The sequence below is a fragment of the Macaca fascicularis genome, chromosome 15 (genome assembly GCF_037993035.2).
Source record: "Macaca fascicularis isolate 582-1 chromosome 15, T2T-MFA8v1.1".
NCBI classification, from domain to species: Eukaryota; Metazoa; Chordata; class Mammalia; order Primates; family Cercopithecidae; genus Macaca; species Macaca fascicularis.
In genome coordinates this window covers 92,123,309-92,138,146 of record NC_088389.1, presented here as the reverse complement: position 1 = coordinate 92,138,146, position 14,838 = coordinate 92,123,309, and the positions used below count along the sequence as shown (strand labels likewise).

Genomic DNA, 14,838 nt, shown 5'->3' with positions numbered 1-14,838 from the left:
GTTTTTTTTAGGGCTGGGATGAATGAGGGGCTTGGGGATGACAGCTAAAGGGTGAGGGGGTTTCTTTTTGAGATGATAAAATGTTCTAAAATTAATTGTGGTGATAGTTGCATAACTTTGTGATATACTAAAAACCAGCAAATTATACACTTGAAATGAGTGAATTATATGGTATGTGAATTACATTTCAATAAAGTTGTTACTGAAAATAAAATACTTAAAAAAATGCTATATGTAGATACAGATATTTGTCCAAAGAAACAAAATACTACAAATGTAGCTATTACTATTTCAGTGTCTTCTCCCTCCCAGAGATAAGTAATTTTCTGAGGTTGATATATTTAATAAATGTATTTCTTCCTTGGATTTTTATCATAAAAAAAGAAAATAATAGGGGCATGGGATATATGGGTATATGCATTTGTCAAAACTGATCAAACTGTACATTTATTATCTGAACATTTTATTATATGTACATTATATCTCAAAATATAAATTGTATTAGAGTCAGTAGGATAATTAAAAGTGTGGTTTTACAACTTTTATTATCAGAGCTAGCAGAGAATACAGGCTCTGAATGTGAACATACAGCATTTGCTAAATACTTTGACAATATGTGTCAAGGAGAAACATTGCTTCAGTGGCCAAATTCTATGAGTATTTTTATATTACTTTGCAGCAACTTAAAGAATTTAAAGATATAAGGAGTCCATCCTATTGGGTGCTGGGTTAGAAACATTTTAAGATCAGATAATCCAAAACAAATATGAACAAATTTACTTGAATAACTTGAGGATACCTTCAATTAAAATGTAATAGCTTTGATTATGGATTGTTTGATTGAATTCAAGTGCCAGCAAGCCACATCCTATCTAGGAAAGTCTTTTAAACGTTTCCTGAAAAAGCACTATTAAAGGATTAAGTAATGAATCTGGTGGAACTCTTTTTGGTATTGCTCTGATATCATGACTTTTTTTCTTTGTTTTTTAATGGCAAATATATTTTAATTGTATTCATAATTTGGGAAGTCTTATTTTTACAAAATATTATGTTTCCTACCTTGCAGATAACCCAGGAGGCTGGAGAATTCATGATCACTTTCCCATATGGCTACCATGCTGGTTTTAATCATGGTTTCAACTGTGCAGAATCTACAAATTTTGCTACTGTCAGATGGATTGACTATGGAAAAGTTGCCAAATTGGTAAGCTATGCCTCAAAAAGAAAGCATAAATTAAATGTGAATTCTGGTTATTTTAGGAGGAACCCTAAGATCCTGTACAGCATTTATTTATTTTTCCTTACTGGCGCTGTGTGCCTCTCACCATAGCAGTTCACTTCAGGCTAGATACATTTATTTTACAAAACCAGTATTACCAATTTTAGCTGAATTTGTCTGTTTTGAGATTAATGTGGAGCAGTTTACCCTGATAGGTAATTTGCTGCGATGTGTATTTGCTTTTTATCTTGAGGCCTCCAGTTGGTGTTTTGCAAGATTTTCCAGTGGCATCATGTGGCTCCATGTTAGGTAGACTCAGATCTCTCCCTGTTCGCGATCAGTTCGTGGCTTGGAAAACAACACTTTACAGAAGGGAGTGTCTGATAAAATTGTAGCAAGAGATGGAGGGAGGTTGGTAGGAAGAAATGATTAAAACTGCCCTTAGTGCAGAAATGAAATTCTTGAAAGTAATAATGTAGAACACATTTTAACAGGAAATACATGTTCATGTTAAATTTGGTATAAAATTTTGCATCTCCTGCCCAGTGTATTTAATTTAGCTCACATATTGTGTATTTTCATTCACAGGCAATAACTTCTATTAAATTTAATTACTTTCCCCCTGTGGTGTTAAATAGAAGACATCTTCAAAGTGATGGTGGTTTCTACTAGGTTTGAATCCTTTCCTGTAGCTTTTAAGGGAAAGGTGCAGGCTGGCAGAGGGCAGCTTCTAAATGAAACTGTGTGTTTTACAGAGGATGTAAAGTTGACATAGATTTAGCAGAAAATGATAAATAAAGTGTATGTGGTGCTGTTTTGGCCATTGCTTGGCTCAACTGTCTCCTTTCATTCTACGTTGATAAAACTTACATGTGGAGCCATTAGGTGAACTTAGAAGTATATTTAGGGAAGACAAATCTTAGTTTAATTTACATGTGTATTTAGAAAATTGCGTAATATATTAAAAAATAAGTAAAAGTATAGCCCGTTGGCAGCCCAGGAGTCATTTGAATACATTCTTGACGTAAAGGAAAGCCCCTGGTATTAGAAGACTTTTTCTGTTCTAAGTAATTTCTGTTTATGCTGAGTAATTCAGAAAGGAACAGAACTGTACTACTACTTCACATTGTACATCCTGTGTATTCTAAGAAAACCTCATAAGAAATAGAAAACTCAGTGTGTACCTTGGCCAACCACTGCATTGCTTTTGTGGAAATGTAATGCTTGCATCTGCCTTGAAGCAGTGTCTTGGCCACGAGGTTATAACAAGGTCTGTTATTTTATAGTTTGCACCTTTACTTACAGATATAAGTCAGCTATCACAGCTGTTCGGAGTCACCGCAAATATTGATTCTTGTTTAATACAGGTCTCAGAAGTAGCCCATGATGTTGGCCAGAATAGGGCATTTCAGCCTTGGGGAGAAGCTAAACTACCATGTACATTGGAGTTGCATTTCCACATTTCCATGTGGAAGTAGAGTGGGTGTGGAGTGGAAGGAAGAGAGGCTGGTAGTGCTCCTCCCTGAAATCCCAGCTGACAGAGCCCATCACAGCTGTGGGAATGTGAAGTGTTGCACTGTGGTGGAGGAGGCTGGATCTGACAACCAACTTTTCTTCTTTGGCTAGCCATGTAACCTTAGGAAAGTGATTTATTCTTCATATGTAAATTAGAAATATCTCTGTACCCTGTAGGCTTATTGCAAAGAGAAAAGAACTTAGGTATGTGACTATCTGTTTATTCAGTTTAGTAAGGGCTTTGACCGTTTTGTTTGGTTCTGGGTACAAAATATTCAATGTTGTAATGCAGTTTTGGCCAGCCAATTAAAAATTGCTGTAATTGAATGTATTTGAGATTTTTTGAGTTATGGCCACCCCTTACTTCCTTTGGCCAAGTGATGTCATCTGAGAATATATTAGTTGTCTCTTGCTGCTATAGCAAATTACCACAAACTTTGTGTTTAGAACAATAGCCGTTTATTATCTCATGGTTCTATAGGTAATAGGCCCAGCATTGGCCTCACCAGTTAAATGTCAAGATGTTTGCAGGATTGCATTTCTTACTGAGACTCTGGGAAAGAATTCATTTCCTTGCTCCTTCGGGTTGTTGGCTGAATTCACTTCCTTGCAGTTGTAGGACTAAACGTTCAGATTTGCTGCTGACTGTGAACCAGGGGCTGAACTTTTCTCCTAGAGGCCTCTCTAGTCCTCCTGTGTAGTTCCTGCATTTCAGAGCAGGCAATCCGCAAAATCCCATGTGTCATGTAAGATAGCGTATTCATAGATCTCTGGGATTAGGATGAGGACATCTTTGTTGGGGCGCATGAGGGGAAACATCTACCTACTACAGGGGGTACCAATTTATCATTGACATAATATATTTAGAATCTGCTTTGGGCTGGGCACAGTAGCTCATTCCTGTAACTAGCACTTTGGGAGGCTGAGGCAGGAGGATTGCTAGAGGCCAGGAATTCAAGACTAGCCTTAGCAACAGAGTAAGATCTTGTCTCTACAAAAAATAAAAACAAAAATTAAGAAAAAAGAGTATTTTGAGTCATGTAACCAATTTTAGTTTTTTTGCATAAAACAGGAAAATAACCTTATAAACAGATACAGTTTTGAATGTTTCACTAAAATATCACATGCTTTCTTAATTTATACCAACAATATTAATATTTTCATGTCTATTCCTGGATAATAAATTATCTTACATTATGGTAAGCGGAGTTAGCATTTTTCCCCCCAGATTTTGGTATCTTTAATCAGTTATTTGACACCTATTTTTGATCTCTAAGTCTGATTCATTAGGTAACCTTATGAATTTACTGTATTGCATGTATATGTACTCTCTAATCCCTGGCCAATTTGTGCACTGGGCATAAATTTATGTGTTTTGCTGGAAACTAATATGTAGTGAATTAATGAATTGCTCTAAAAAGACTTTTAGCATTGAGGATGCCCATGTTTGTCTTAATTCTTTGTCTTCATCAGTTTGTTCTAAATGATAACTATAAAAAAGTCATTGTTCATAAGTGATAATGAACAGTACTTTTATAATTACTATGAAAATATGAGCACTTTTTCATAATGAGGCATTGGTGGTGATGTCACTTGCTTTACCTGTCACATGGGGTTTATTGAACATGTATAAGTATCTAATAAAGTATTTGTCGTACAGCATTAAATAAGCAAAACAATGCAGAGTGTGGAGTCTGCATACATTATATTACATGTGCATATATGTAATCATAAACACTATGAAATATATATATATAAAAATATAATTTTGTGTAATACAAACCAGTATTTTTAATTAGGTGATTCAGAAAAGAGCTGTTACAGAAGGCAATTTTTTTTAATTAAAAAAAAAAAAAAAAAGGTTTTGAAAAGATAACCTCATGTTCCCCAATAGGGACCTTTTGATCATAAGCCAACAGGCTTTGTCAGTAGGGACCTTTTCAGATGCCTCAGATGGCTGGTAGATGGGGAAGAAGTTCTACTTACGGAGACTAGGCTTATCTGCTGTGTGCCAGGCACCATGTGTGTTTCTATGAATTCATCACTCGTGAGTGCATTGTTCCATGAGAACAGGGGTGAGAGTAAGAGCTGACTCTGGCAGGGATTCAAGGTGTGCTTCCTTTGCTGTTGGCTTCTTGACTTCTGCTGGTGTCCCTAGAGCAGGACTGGAGAGGGGCCTTCTGTGGCTTTCATTGGAATCTGTTACGGACCTATTGATATGTGATAACTTGTTCAGGAAATCTTCCTGGCTCTTAAGATTTGGGTACATTTGATTAGAAATTTCATTATTTGTATAAAGCTCAGATACACTTCCAAATTTTAGCAAATTCCTGGATGTTTGATATTCTCAGCTGAATTATTGTATTTGGGAGATATTTCTGTCCCTGTAGGTAAATTCTCTGTTTTTTTTAGTCTTTCAGTTCAGATGGTCCTTTTCCACAGTATCCATCCAAACTGCCTCATCTTTCAAACAGACTTTTTTTTGTGTGTATGGATTGTGTGGAAGATCTGGGGAAAATAGGCAGAGGAGGGAGTGAAGGGACATTGACCTTTTAGTTTTGGTAGCGACTTAGTTTGACCATCCCTGTTTCTAATACTCTGATAATGGCCCAGGCTTTACCATTCTTCTCATTTCTCTCTTTGCTTCTGTTTTCCCTCAGTGAGGATCATTCTGCTCTCTTGTCTTAACCTGCAAAATATAGCGTAGCCAAATCCTGTAAGATGCTCCAGAACAAAAGGGCCTTTCATTTAGCAGGAACCCCTGACCTAAGAAGGCAGTGTGTTGTCTTAACCTGTAAAATACAGCATAGCCAAATCCTGTAAGATGCTCCAGAACAAAAGGGCCTTTCATTTAGCAGCAACAACTGACCTAAGAAGGCAGTGTGTAGTTTTCCCCCATTTCTCTAATCAAAGACAAGATCATTACTGAAAAAAATTGAGTGATGTTTCAGGTACCCACATGTTCATTTGCTGCTGACGGGCAGAGGTCAGATTTGGTGAGTGCCCAGTGAGTTCCTCCTGTGCCACATGTGTGTACAAAGAAGAAAGACACATATATTATCTTCAAGGAGCTTTCAGAAAGAACAGAAGGACTTTTAATAAAACTCCACTTGCAAAGTTGTAGTATTAATGGACCATACCACCTAGTTCTTTGTTTTAGGCATCTCTGTAGCTTTGAATGCTGGCATAACAGAGTGAAATTCAATTATTTTTTCTTGATAGAGATTTAAAAATATGTAACAGCTCGTTTAGCAGTTGAAATAAGACGCTTGTACATATTTGAGATGACTGTTTTCTGTTTCTGGAGCATTCTTTCCTTCTGTGGTGAAATGAAGTCCGTGATTACTCTGTGCAGCTGCTGCCGTGACACTTACAGGTCTGCTTCCTGGCTAGGTTGGATCAAAGCGCTGGCCTGCAGGTTGTATTTCATTTTTCCGTTTGCTGGGATGAAGTGCAGTTGTTTGATGTTAGGTTTGATGGATTTGTTTGCCACTGCATTCATTAGCTTCACATCAAAAAACTGACAGGCTGTTAAATGAAACTTTGGCTTAGATTTTCAGCTTGACTGTTTGGAGACATTTGTGAAGATATTTTGTTTTTGTGTTTCAGCAGCCTCAAGCACTATGATTGTCTCGAAGGGAAGAAGAGTTATTTACTGTACTGATTTTCTTGAGTAAAAAAGAATCATTGTCTTGGGGACAGTCATATCTCGTCTATACCGTCTGAAGCAGTGTATTTATTACAGTGTGTGCAGTGAAAGAGACTTACTGTGTCACGATAAATAATTTTATCTTATTAGAAGGAAAGGTAATAGTTGGTGACACGAAAATGGTATCTTTTATTTTGTATGAATTTTAAGTGATCATATTAACATGATATGTCAGAAAGTTGAAAAATTGTACTGCAGAGCTGGGAATGTTCTCTTGTAAACTCCAGGAGTACTACCTTACTATGTAATTTTAAGACATTTTGATATTTGAGTCCCCAAATGTTTGAACAAGTTTAAAAAGAGATGATAGAGTTTTAAAACTGATTACCCTTTAATCTGGCAAGGGTTTCAACTATTAAATTGTCTCGCGTGTAAGTGCCATGATGTGGGGTCATTCTATTTTATATTTCAATTCTTTAAAATTAAATTAGATATTTCTTAAATCTGGTAGCATCCTTCCAGAAAATCTTTAATCTTGGACAGTCTTTATCAAAACAATCAGGAATCATTTTTGTGGTGAGTCTCTAGGTTGTATTTTAATATGCTTTTGATCACAAAATACTAGTGTAGTGATATTTCTCTGTTCCTGTGACATATGAAGGAAAGAAAATGTAGACTGCTTTGAATATTGTTCATTTAACAGTTCTTGGCATTTCAATTTTGAGTGTCTGACATGACATATATAATATGAACTTCGTGAGTATGGGGATTGTATGTTCTGCATTGTTTTTTTTTTTTTTTTTCAATTTTACCTATACTTTTTGCTGTTTCTGATTCCTGGGTTCTGATGGAACAGTGTAACAGAGCTGATGGGTAGTTTTGCTGCTTTTTTTTTTTTTGCTTTACTTTTAAGAGCATCTATAGGTTCACAGCAAAATTGAGAGGAAAGTATAGAGATTCCTCATATTCCCGTTCTCCCCACATGTGCATAGCCTCCTGCATTATCAACATCCTTGACCAGAGAGGTGCACTTGTTACCAATGAAGAACCTACATTGATGCATCATTATCCCCCAATGTCCATAGGTTTTTTAAAATTTTTATTTTTTGAGGAAACCCAAGCAACCAGACCAAAGTCCATAGTTTACATTAGGACTCACTCTGGGTGTTGTACATTCAATGGGTTTGAACAAATATACAATGACAGGCATCTGACATTATAGTATCATACAGAGTGATTTCACCACCCTCTGAGTCCTCTGTGCCTTTTCCACAGGGCGTGTGTGTGTGTCTAACTCGCTAGCCCCTGAGAAACCCCTAACTTTGGAGAGTTAGTGTTCACACATCTGGAAGAAGTATTAAGAGATACGAAGAACACAGTCACATTATGTCCTCTTTTTATACTGATAAAATATTGAGTTGTGGGATTCAGGATATTTGAAACTTGAAGAAGTCTGAGACTTCAGGTATGATGGTATCAAACCAGTGGTTAGTATATATCGTGCCTATGGGAGAGATGTCTGGAGCTGAAGTCTGGAGCTAGGGAGCCTGATTTCATTTGTTGTTAACTTGCATTTGCTGCATTATGGGATTTGAAAGGAAGTGATAGGCCTCATGATGCTGGTGTTTAGTTCTTAACCTGAAATCAAGGCATTATCTGCTTTTGAGTCTATAGTTTGTCAGTACCTTAAGAAAAAGTAAATTTGCCCTTTGAATAACTTTTATACTCTATTGAGAATTAGTTTGTTTTTAATTCAGTCTAGTTTCTTATAGTTAAGTACAATAGTATTAATAGCTGACATTGTCTCCAGTATGTCAGATTGAGCTCTGGGCACTAGATACATGTTACTTTTCTTGATCAGCGATGATGCACAGATATAATTGCTTTCTGTCCTATACTAGCCCCCTTTTTCCAGTGTCTCATTTTCAGGGTGGTCCTTTGTCTTACGTTGAACTGGAGGGAGTTTGGGATGAAGAATAAAATAAGGCAGTGAGGCCTGGCTTAGATGTAGGTTTGCCCCCAATGTCGTATATCCTTCTGGACTCATTTTTCTGAGTGTAATGGCTTAAATAAGTGCCAGCCACATCTCTGATTTGTGGGATCACTCTTAAGGTTCTTGAAGATTCAGAATGATCATGAAAGCTGTAGCTGATGTCACCACCAAGTGGTTCTGAACTCTCTCTCACAGTTGGTTGAGTTTGGATTCCTAAAGCCAGTGGAGCGAGGGGCATGGTGGCATACGCCTGTCATCCCAGCACTTTGGGAGGGTGAGGTGGGAGGACTGCTTGAGCCCAGGAGTTCAAGGTTGCAGTGAGCTGTGATCACGCCACTGTACTCCAACCTGGGCAACAATGCAAGACCTGTCTCAAAACACGAAGAGAAGCCAATGGACTTGTTATTTTGGATTCTTCTTCTCTGTTGATAAACCTACATGTCAATTCTTTTTTAGTCCTTAGTGCAACTGTCGTTAACTCTGAGGCTTTGACCTTGCTCTTTGATTAAGGTGGTGGGGTGAGAGCAAAGGTTCTATACCTTCTCTGTCATTTTATCAAGTGTGTGTGGGGAGATTCTGAGGCAGTCTGGATAAAAGGACTTGTATATAGAGAATGAGGTCAAAGTTAAGGAGCACCTACCTCAATATATGTTTCTATGATTATCAGGGGCCAAATTTTAGTGTAGCACTTTTGAAGCTTTAGGATTTTTTTTTTTAATGCCTTAGTTTGGACTTTTCCTGTCGTTTCAGTGTTTATAATAGTAAACACATAGGAAAAAATTCTACTAAAGGCTCTGTTCTAGATACAGTGACTGGAGTAGAGGGCAAAAGTTGGTAGTGTGTTTTCTGGCTCATGGTTACCCAGAAGGGAAAGCAGTGGGCAGAACATGAGGTGACGTTTGAGAGAAGCAGGCTGGCCAACCCCTGGAGGGAAGGAGGGGCTGGTGGGAGAGTCAGCAGGGCTCTGGGCACCCCCCAGAATTTGCCATAGTCAGATGCCCTGGCTTCCCACAGCTTCTCATCTTTTCCTACAGTGGCTTTCCTGCCCTTCCACCCCTGCAGCTTCTGCTGAGGTGACACACAGTGGTTTATCTCATAAGGACCCTTACCTCACATAAGGGATTGTCAGGTGTGTGCTGCTAGGGTTGGTGCAGCAGCTCAGCGGCCTCATGAGATCTATGCACTTCCCGTCCTTCAGATTCACTGTCTCCGGGCAGGCTTGTCTTTTTTTTTTTTTTTTGAGACGGAGTCTCGCTCTGCCGCCCAGGCTGGAGTGCAGTGACTGGATCTCAGCTCACTGCAAGCTCCGCCTCCCGGGTTCACGCCATTCTCCTGCCTCAGCCTCCCGAGTAGCTGGGACTACAGGCGCCCGCCACCTCGCCCGGCTAGTTTTTCGTATTTTTCAGTAGAGACGGGGTTTCACCGTGTTAGCCAGGATGGTCTCGATCTCCTGACCTCGCGATCCACCCGTCTCGGCCTCCCAAAGTGCTGGGATTACAGGCTTGAGCCACCGCGCCCGGCCACCAGGCTTGTCTTGATAGCTGTGCTTACTTCAGACATCTTGCTGCCAAGGGCAGGAAGGAAGGAGACAGTGTGAGAACTAGGCTCATCCCCATTTGCAAGGAAACATCCTTTTATGTCCCGTGGCCAACTGTTAGAAAGGCTGCAAAGGTAACTGGTGAGTAACTGGTGTGTTTAGGGAGAGGGGCTCTGCCTGTGGAGAAGAAAGAAAAAGATGGAAGAAAGAAGGAAAAAGATTCATTGACAGAATCTGCCACAATATGTGCTTCTGATACCTCATTTTGTCACACATTTCTGAAATCTTCCTGTGACTCTGGTGGATGCTATGGGTTGAGAGCCATGGGTTTTTAGGGAGTTAAATTAGGCCCTTGTTGTTTGGGTTGGGGTTCTTCTGCATGTTGTATTTTTTCCCACCAGTATGAATTTTGAGTTCTAAAACATCAACTTAATATCTATTTATAAATTGGATATGTGTAATGTTTTGTACATATCTCATTTACAACCTCTTTTCTGCAAGAGTTAATAGGTATTGTGAGCACATATAGAACTGTGCCCACATATTTCGTGGATATCAAGTAAACATGCCATGTAGTACTTTTAAGGGGAGGAAGGGAGAGTGTTGGAAAAGCAATAGAGTAGATGGTAAATATAGGAATGCACTGTATATACCTCTTTCTGAAGAGCTTAGTAAATGTCCTGATGGCTGTCTGGAGTGCTTGTAAAAAAACCAACATAATCACCTGGGTCTGTGTTGGAATTCTGGTTCTGTGTGGAATAGTTGTGTGACCTGGGGCAAATGACATGTCTCTATGAGACTTAGTTTTCCTACCTGTAAAGAGGGCGTTCACTTGTGCCTCACAGGTTGTGGTGAGGATGCGGGCAGTGATGGGAGAACTTGCCTAGCACCATGCCGCTCTCACCAAGTACATACTTAGGAAGTGATTCACTCTGGGTCATTTTTATGTCAGGGAACTCCTTGAATACTAATTTGGGGGAAGACTGGTGGAGTTCAGGCCTGAGGGGCTGAGAAGCAGTGTCTGTGGGGACAGTGTTTGCAGGGTAGTTGCCAACAGCAGGCTGGGCAGATGGATATTAGATAGTTTTACCGACTTCTCATTCGCATTCAGGTGTGCTTTTTGCCAAAATGAAGGCAGTATGAAAAGAAGTGCCAATAACTTAACAGTGTGTTTTTGTGGACCAGATTGCAGAGAGAAGGAATTTGAAGGAGCTGTTGCTTATATCTTCAAAAACACAGTGTAGCTCTTGTGTCCCTTGTTGAATTTGAAAGGCTGTGTTTTGTAATCCCTTGGAAAAAACACCATCCTGGATGGTAGAGATTACTGCTAAGCTTTGACTGTATTTCACACATCAGTTTCATATACTTCAGGTTATTTGATTGAATTAAAAAAAACCCAGTTAGTTTCTATTAACTGTTTAAAATTTTTATAAAAGGTATTTTTGTAAGGCCTAATAATCATTTTCAGTGATTTTTGGCAGCATATTATTCCCAGTTCTCAGGAATGCATATTCAGGGTTGTCCTTTGATTTTGAGTGTTAATTTTTTAAAAAGGTGACTGATTTGTTGATTATTGAAATAGCAATAAAACTTGTTTCTTTGAAAGTAAATAAAATTGAAATAGTTTTGAAACTTATATAATGATTTCTTTTCTTTTTAAAAATCATATTAGTAAAGATAAAAAGAAAATTCCCAGTGCCTGGAAGAGTGTAGCTGGTAGAGTGGGCACTGTGTTCTTTTGGCAGGAGTGTGATTGGAGTAAGCACCCTGAAGAAAAGGTGGGCAGTGTGTATCAGTCTTGGTAAACATCTTCTTGCCCTTTTACCATTTTCTTACACTCCTAGGAAATGAGCAGAAATGTAGGCAGAAGGTGATTGTTGTAGTGCCAGTTTTATCAGTGAAAATAAAATTACAACTAAAATGTCCAATGATATGGCAATCATTGAATAACCAGTTGTGTCTATACACTATAATTAAAAAAAAAATTACAGAAAAGCATTGGAAAGGAAATCACTATGGCTAATATTATTACTACCCAAATATCCATTGCTGAAATTTGTAAAAATAAAATAAAAAATTTAATGACACCCTTTCTAGTTTATTAAAGGTAAAAAACTGTTAACAGTTCATTGTATATCTCTTAAAATATCAGCATATATCTGTATCTTTTCGAAAATCTTCACAATGTTATTCAAGATTCTATACATTATTTTGCAATGTCTTTAATATATCATTCTGTTCAATATATATTTCATTAGTTGGGTATGGTGGCTTATGCCTGTATTCCTAGCACTTTGAGAGGCCGATGTGGGCAGATCACTTGAGATTAGGAGTTTGAAACCAGCCTGGCTGACATAGAGAAACCCCATCTCTACTAAAAATACAAAAAAAAAAAAAAAAAAAAAAAAAAAGAACCAGCCATGGTGGTGGGTACATGTAATCCCAGCTACTTGGGAGGCTGAGGCAGGAGAATTGCTTGAACCTGGGAGGCGGAGGTTGTGGTGAGCTGAGATTGTGCCGCTGCATTCCAGCCTGGGCGACAGAATGAGACTCCATCTCAAAAAAAAAAGAAAAATCTGTATCTATATCTATCTATATATTTTTATCTATATATATCTTTTGTTTATGGCAAGTAAAACATTTTTGGGTTATAGATACTTACTAGAAGAAAATTGTTGTAGCATATCCCAAAAGAGTGTGACAGGTGGTTTGCAGTGGATTTTTTTTTTCTGAGGGGCATCACAGAACCACAGTAGTACATAAGAGTTCATTGCACAGATCTTGTTAACAGCTCAGAATGTTGAAAATGAACACCTTAGCTCATGGCTCTGTTTGCATTCCCTGGGTGCAGAGCAGATGGTAGGTGGGCTTGTGCTTGGTGCACGGGTCCAGTCTTGTCTTTGTTGATGGACTGTGTCCACACCTGTCACCTTGGCTTATTCCACTACAGTTAATACTGGAAGAGATTTATAATGCCTTTGCAGTTTCTGTTTTACTGAATGACAGCATTTATAACTGGGTCTGTATATTTGAAGGAATGTATATTTAAGAAAAAGTTTAATAAATTTCCTAAGTAATGCCTTTCTCTGGCGTCATAAAGGAGTATTCCAGTGAATTTGAAAGATATGAGAGGAAAAAGTAACTAAATGGCTTTAGTCAACAGTTTTATGGCAATGGGAAATTAAACTGGGAATAACACAAAAGAAAAAAAAAAACTAGCTTGGTTTCTAAGCCTAGGCAAGGAGGGCTACATTAAACAAAAAACAAACAACCCTCAGCACAACAAAATGCCAACTGCAATAACCATAAAGGATACTATAGATTTAAAACATGATTGCCCATTGTTGCAGAGAGCAGATGGTGCTTAAAATATCCTTTAATTTGATGTGCGTCTTAAAAGAGCAAACAACCAAAGAGTATATATCATCTGTATTAAAAAATTAAATGCAAACTTTCTATTTTTGAGGATGCCATAGTATATATAGTTAACGAGGAACAAATGTAGCATCAGTATGCCAACAGGGACATACATTGGAGGCCGTCTTGGCAGGGAGTTGAGGGATAGATGAGGGAAAAGACTATGAAGAAACACTTCTAAACCCTGGTTAGGCCTTGTATGAAACTCTTCTCGGTTATGTATTTTCCCCTCAAACTGACTCTGCAGAGTGTTGATTGTCCTGAACCGTCTGGATTGTCTTACAACTATAGCCATTAGTTTGGGGGAACATACTTAGGTTTATGGTCATAATTTTTAGAAAACATGGTTTCCTCCTTTAGTCTTTGACATTTGTTTAGAATATTAGAAAGGTTCTTTTGAATTTGGGTACTGTTTACACTCATGACGTTCAGAATTAATGCTGAATCCTAAGCCCTAAAATGATTCTTTTGAGAAAGCATGACCAAGACTTCGTAACAGATAACTGCCCTTCTCAGATTTGTAGGTGGGTTTACACTATAGCAGGGAAATGTGCTGAGCACAGATTCTCCTTCAATTTCTACTACCCTTTATTTTATGTTCACATTGAGGATCCTGCCAGGTAGAGTGGACTCTGTGCAAATGAAGAAAAGAATTTGGAGTTCAGATCCATATTTCTGAAAGGCTTTGGGTTGTGGAGCATTGGAAGCCCAAATTCAAATGACTGAGTGATTGACATGTAGCTACTTACCGAGAAAATTGGAAAGATGCAACACATTCTGTTTTCAAAGAAACATTTTGAGGTTGGAAAGTATACAGACTTAGAATTTCAAAGGGCATATGTCAAGTTTAGTTGTAGATGAACATGATGCCATTTGTGTTGATTTCATGATGAGAGAGCACTTTTCTCATGTTTTTTTTCCCCCTCCGTTTGCTTTCTGGAACTGATGGACATGATCGCAGATTGTGTCAGATTTGTTTTCTTAGAAGTAATTATTATTAAGCTTTGAAGTAAATGGTTCTTCTCGTTTGTAGAAACTCCACATGCTAAACCTCTCCAGGCAACGCTATGGAAGGAATTCTCATCGTCGTGGTATACAGTTCCTAAGTGCCTGTTGTTGTCTCAATAGAGTCTATGGGCAAATTGGGAGATTAGTGACTCCAAGTCTTCTGCTTCAGTGATTTTGTCTCTGAGGCAAAGGGCTGGCACACTGGTCACAGCCTCCCACCTCAGCCTCCCTAGCAGCCGGGACTACAGGTGCTCCCACCTTAGCATCCCTAGTAGCTGGGACTACAGGTACTCCCTCCTCAGCCTCCCTAGTAGCTGGGACTACAGGTGCTCCCTCCTCAGCCTCCCTAGTAGCCGGGACTACAGGTGCTCCCTCCTCAGCCTCCCTAGCAGCCGGGACTACAGGTGCTCCCACCTTAGCATCCCTAGTAGCCGGGACTACAGGTACTCCCTCCTCAGCCTCCCTAGTAGCCGGGACTACAGGTACTCCCTCCTCAGCCT

The 14,838-nt window shown here is 38.7% G+C and overlaps 1 protein-coding gene across 22 annotated transcripts in view; it reads left to right on the top strand.

The window, feature by feature from the left end:
* KDM4C (lysine demethylase 4C) overlaps nucleotides 1-14,838 on the top strand; it is a 417,412-nt gene that overhangs the window by 134,751 nt on the left and 267,823 nt on the right. For all 22 annotated transcript variants that reach the window (XR_012424704.1, XR_010581569.1, XR_010581570.1 and 19 more), the window contains one exon: nucleotides 1,067-1,204. Coding sequence is in view for 14 of the 22 variants with exons in the window: in XM_074017509.1 (XP_073873610.1) it covers nucleotides 1,067-1,204 (138 nt within the window). In the remaining 8 variants the exon portion in view is untranslated. The remainder of the gene's footprint in view (nucleotides 1-1,066; nucleotides 1,205-14,838) is intronic.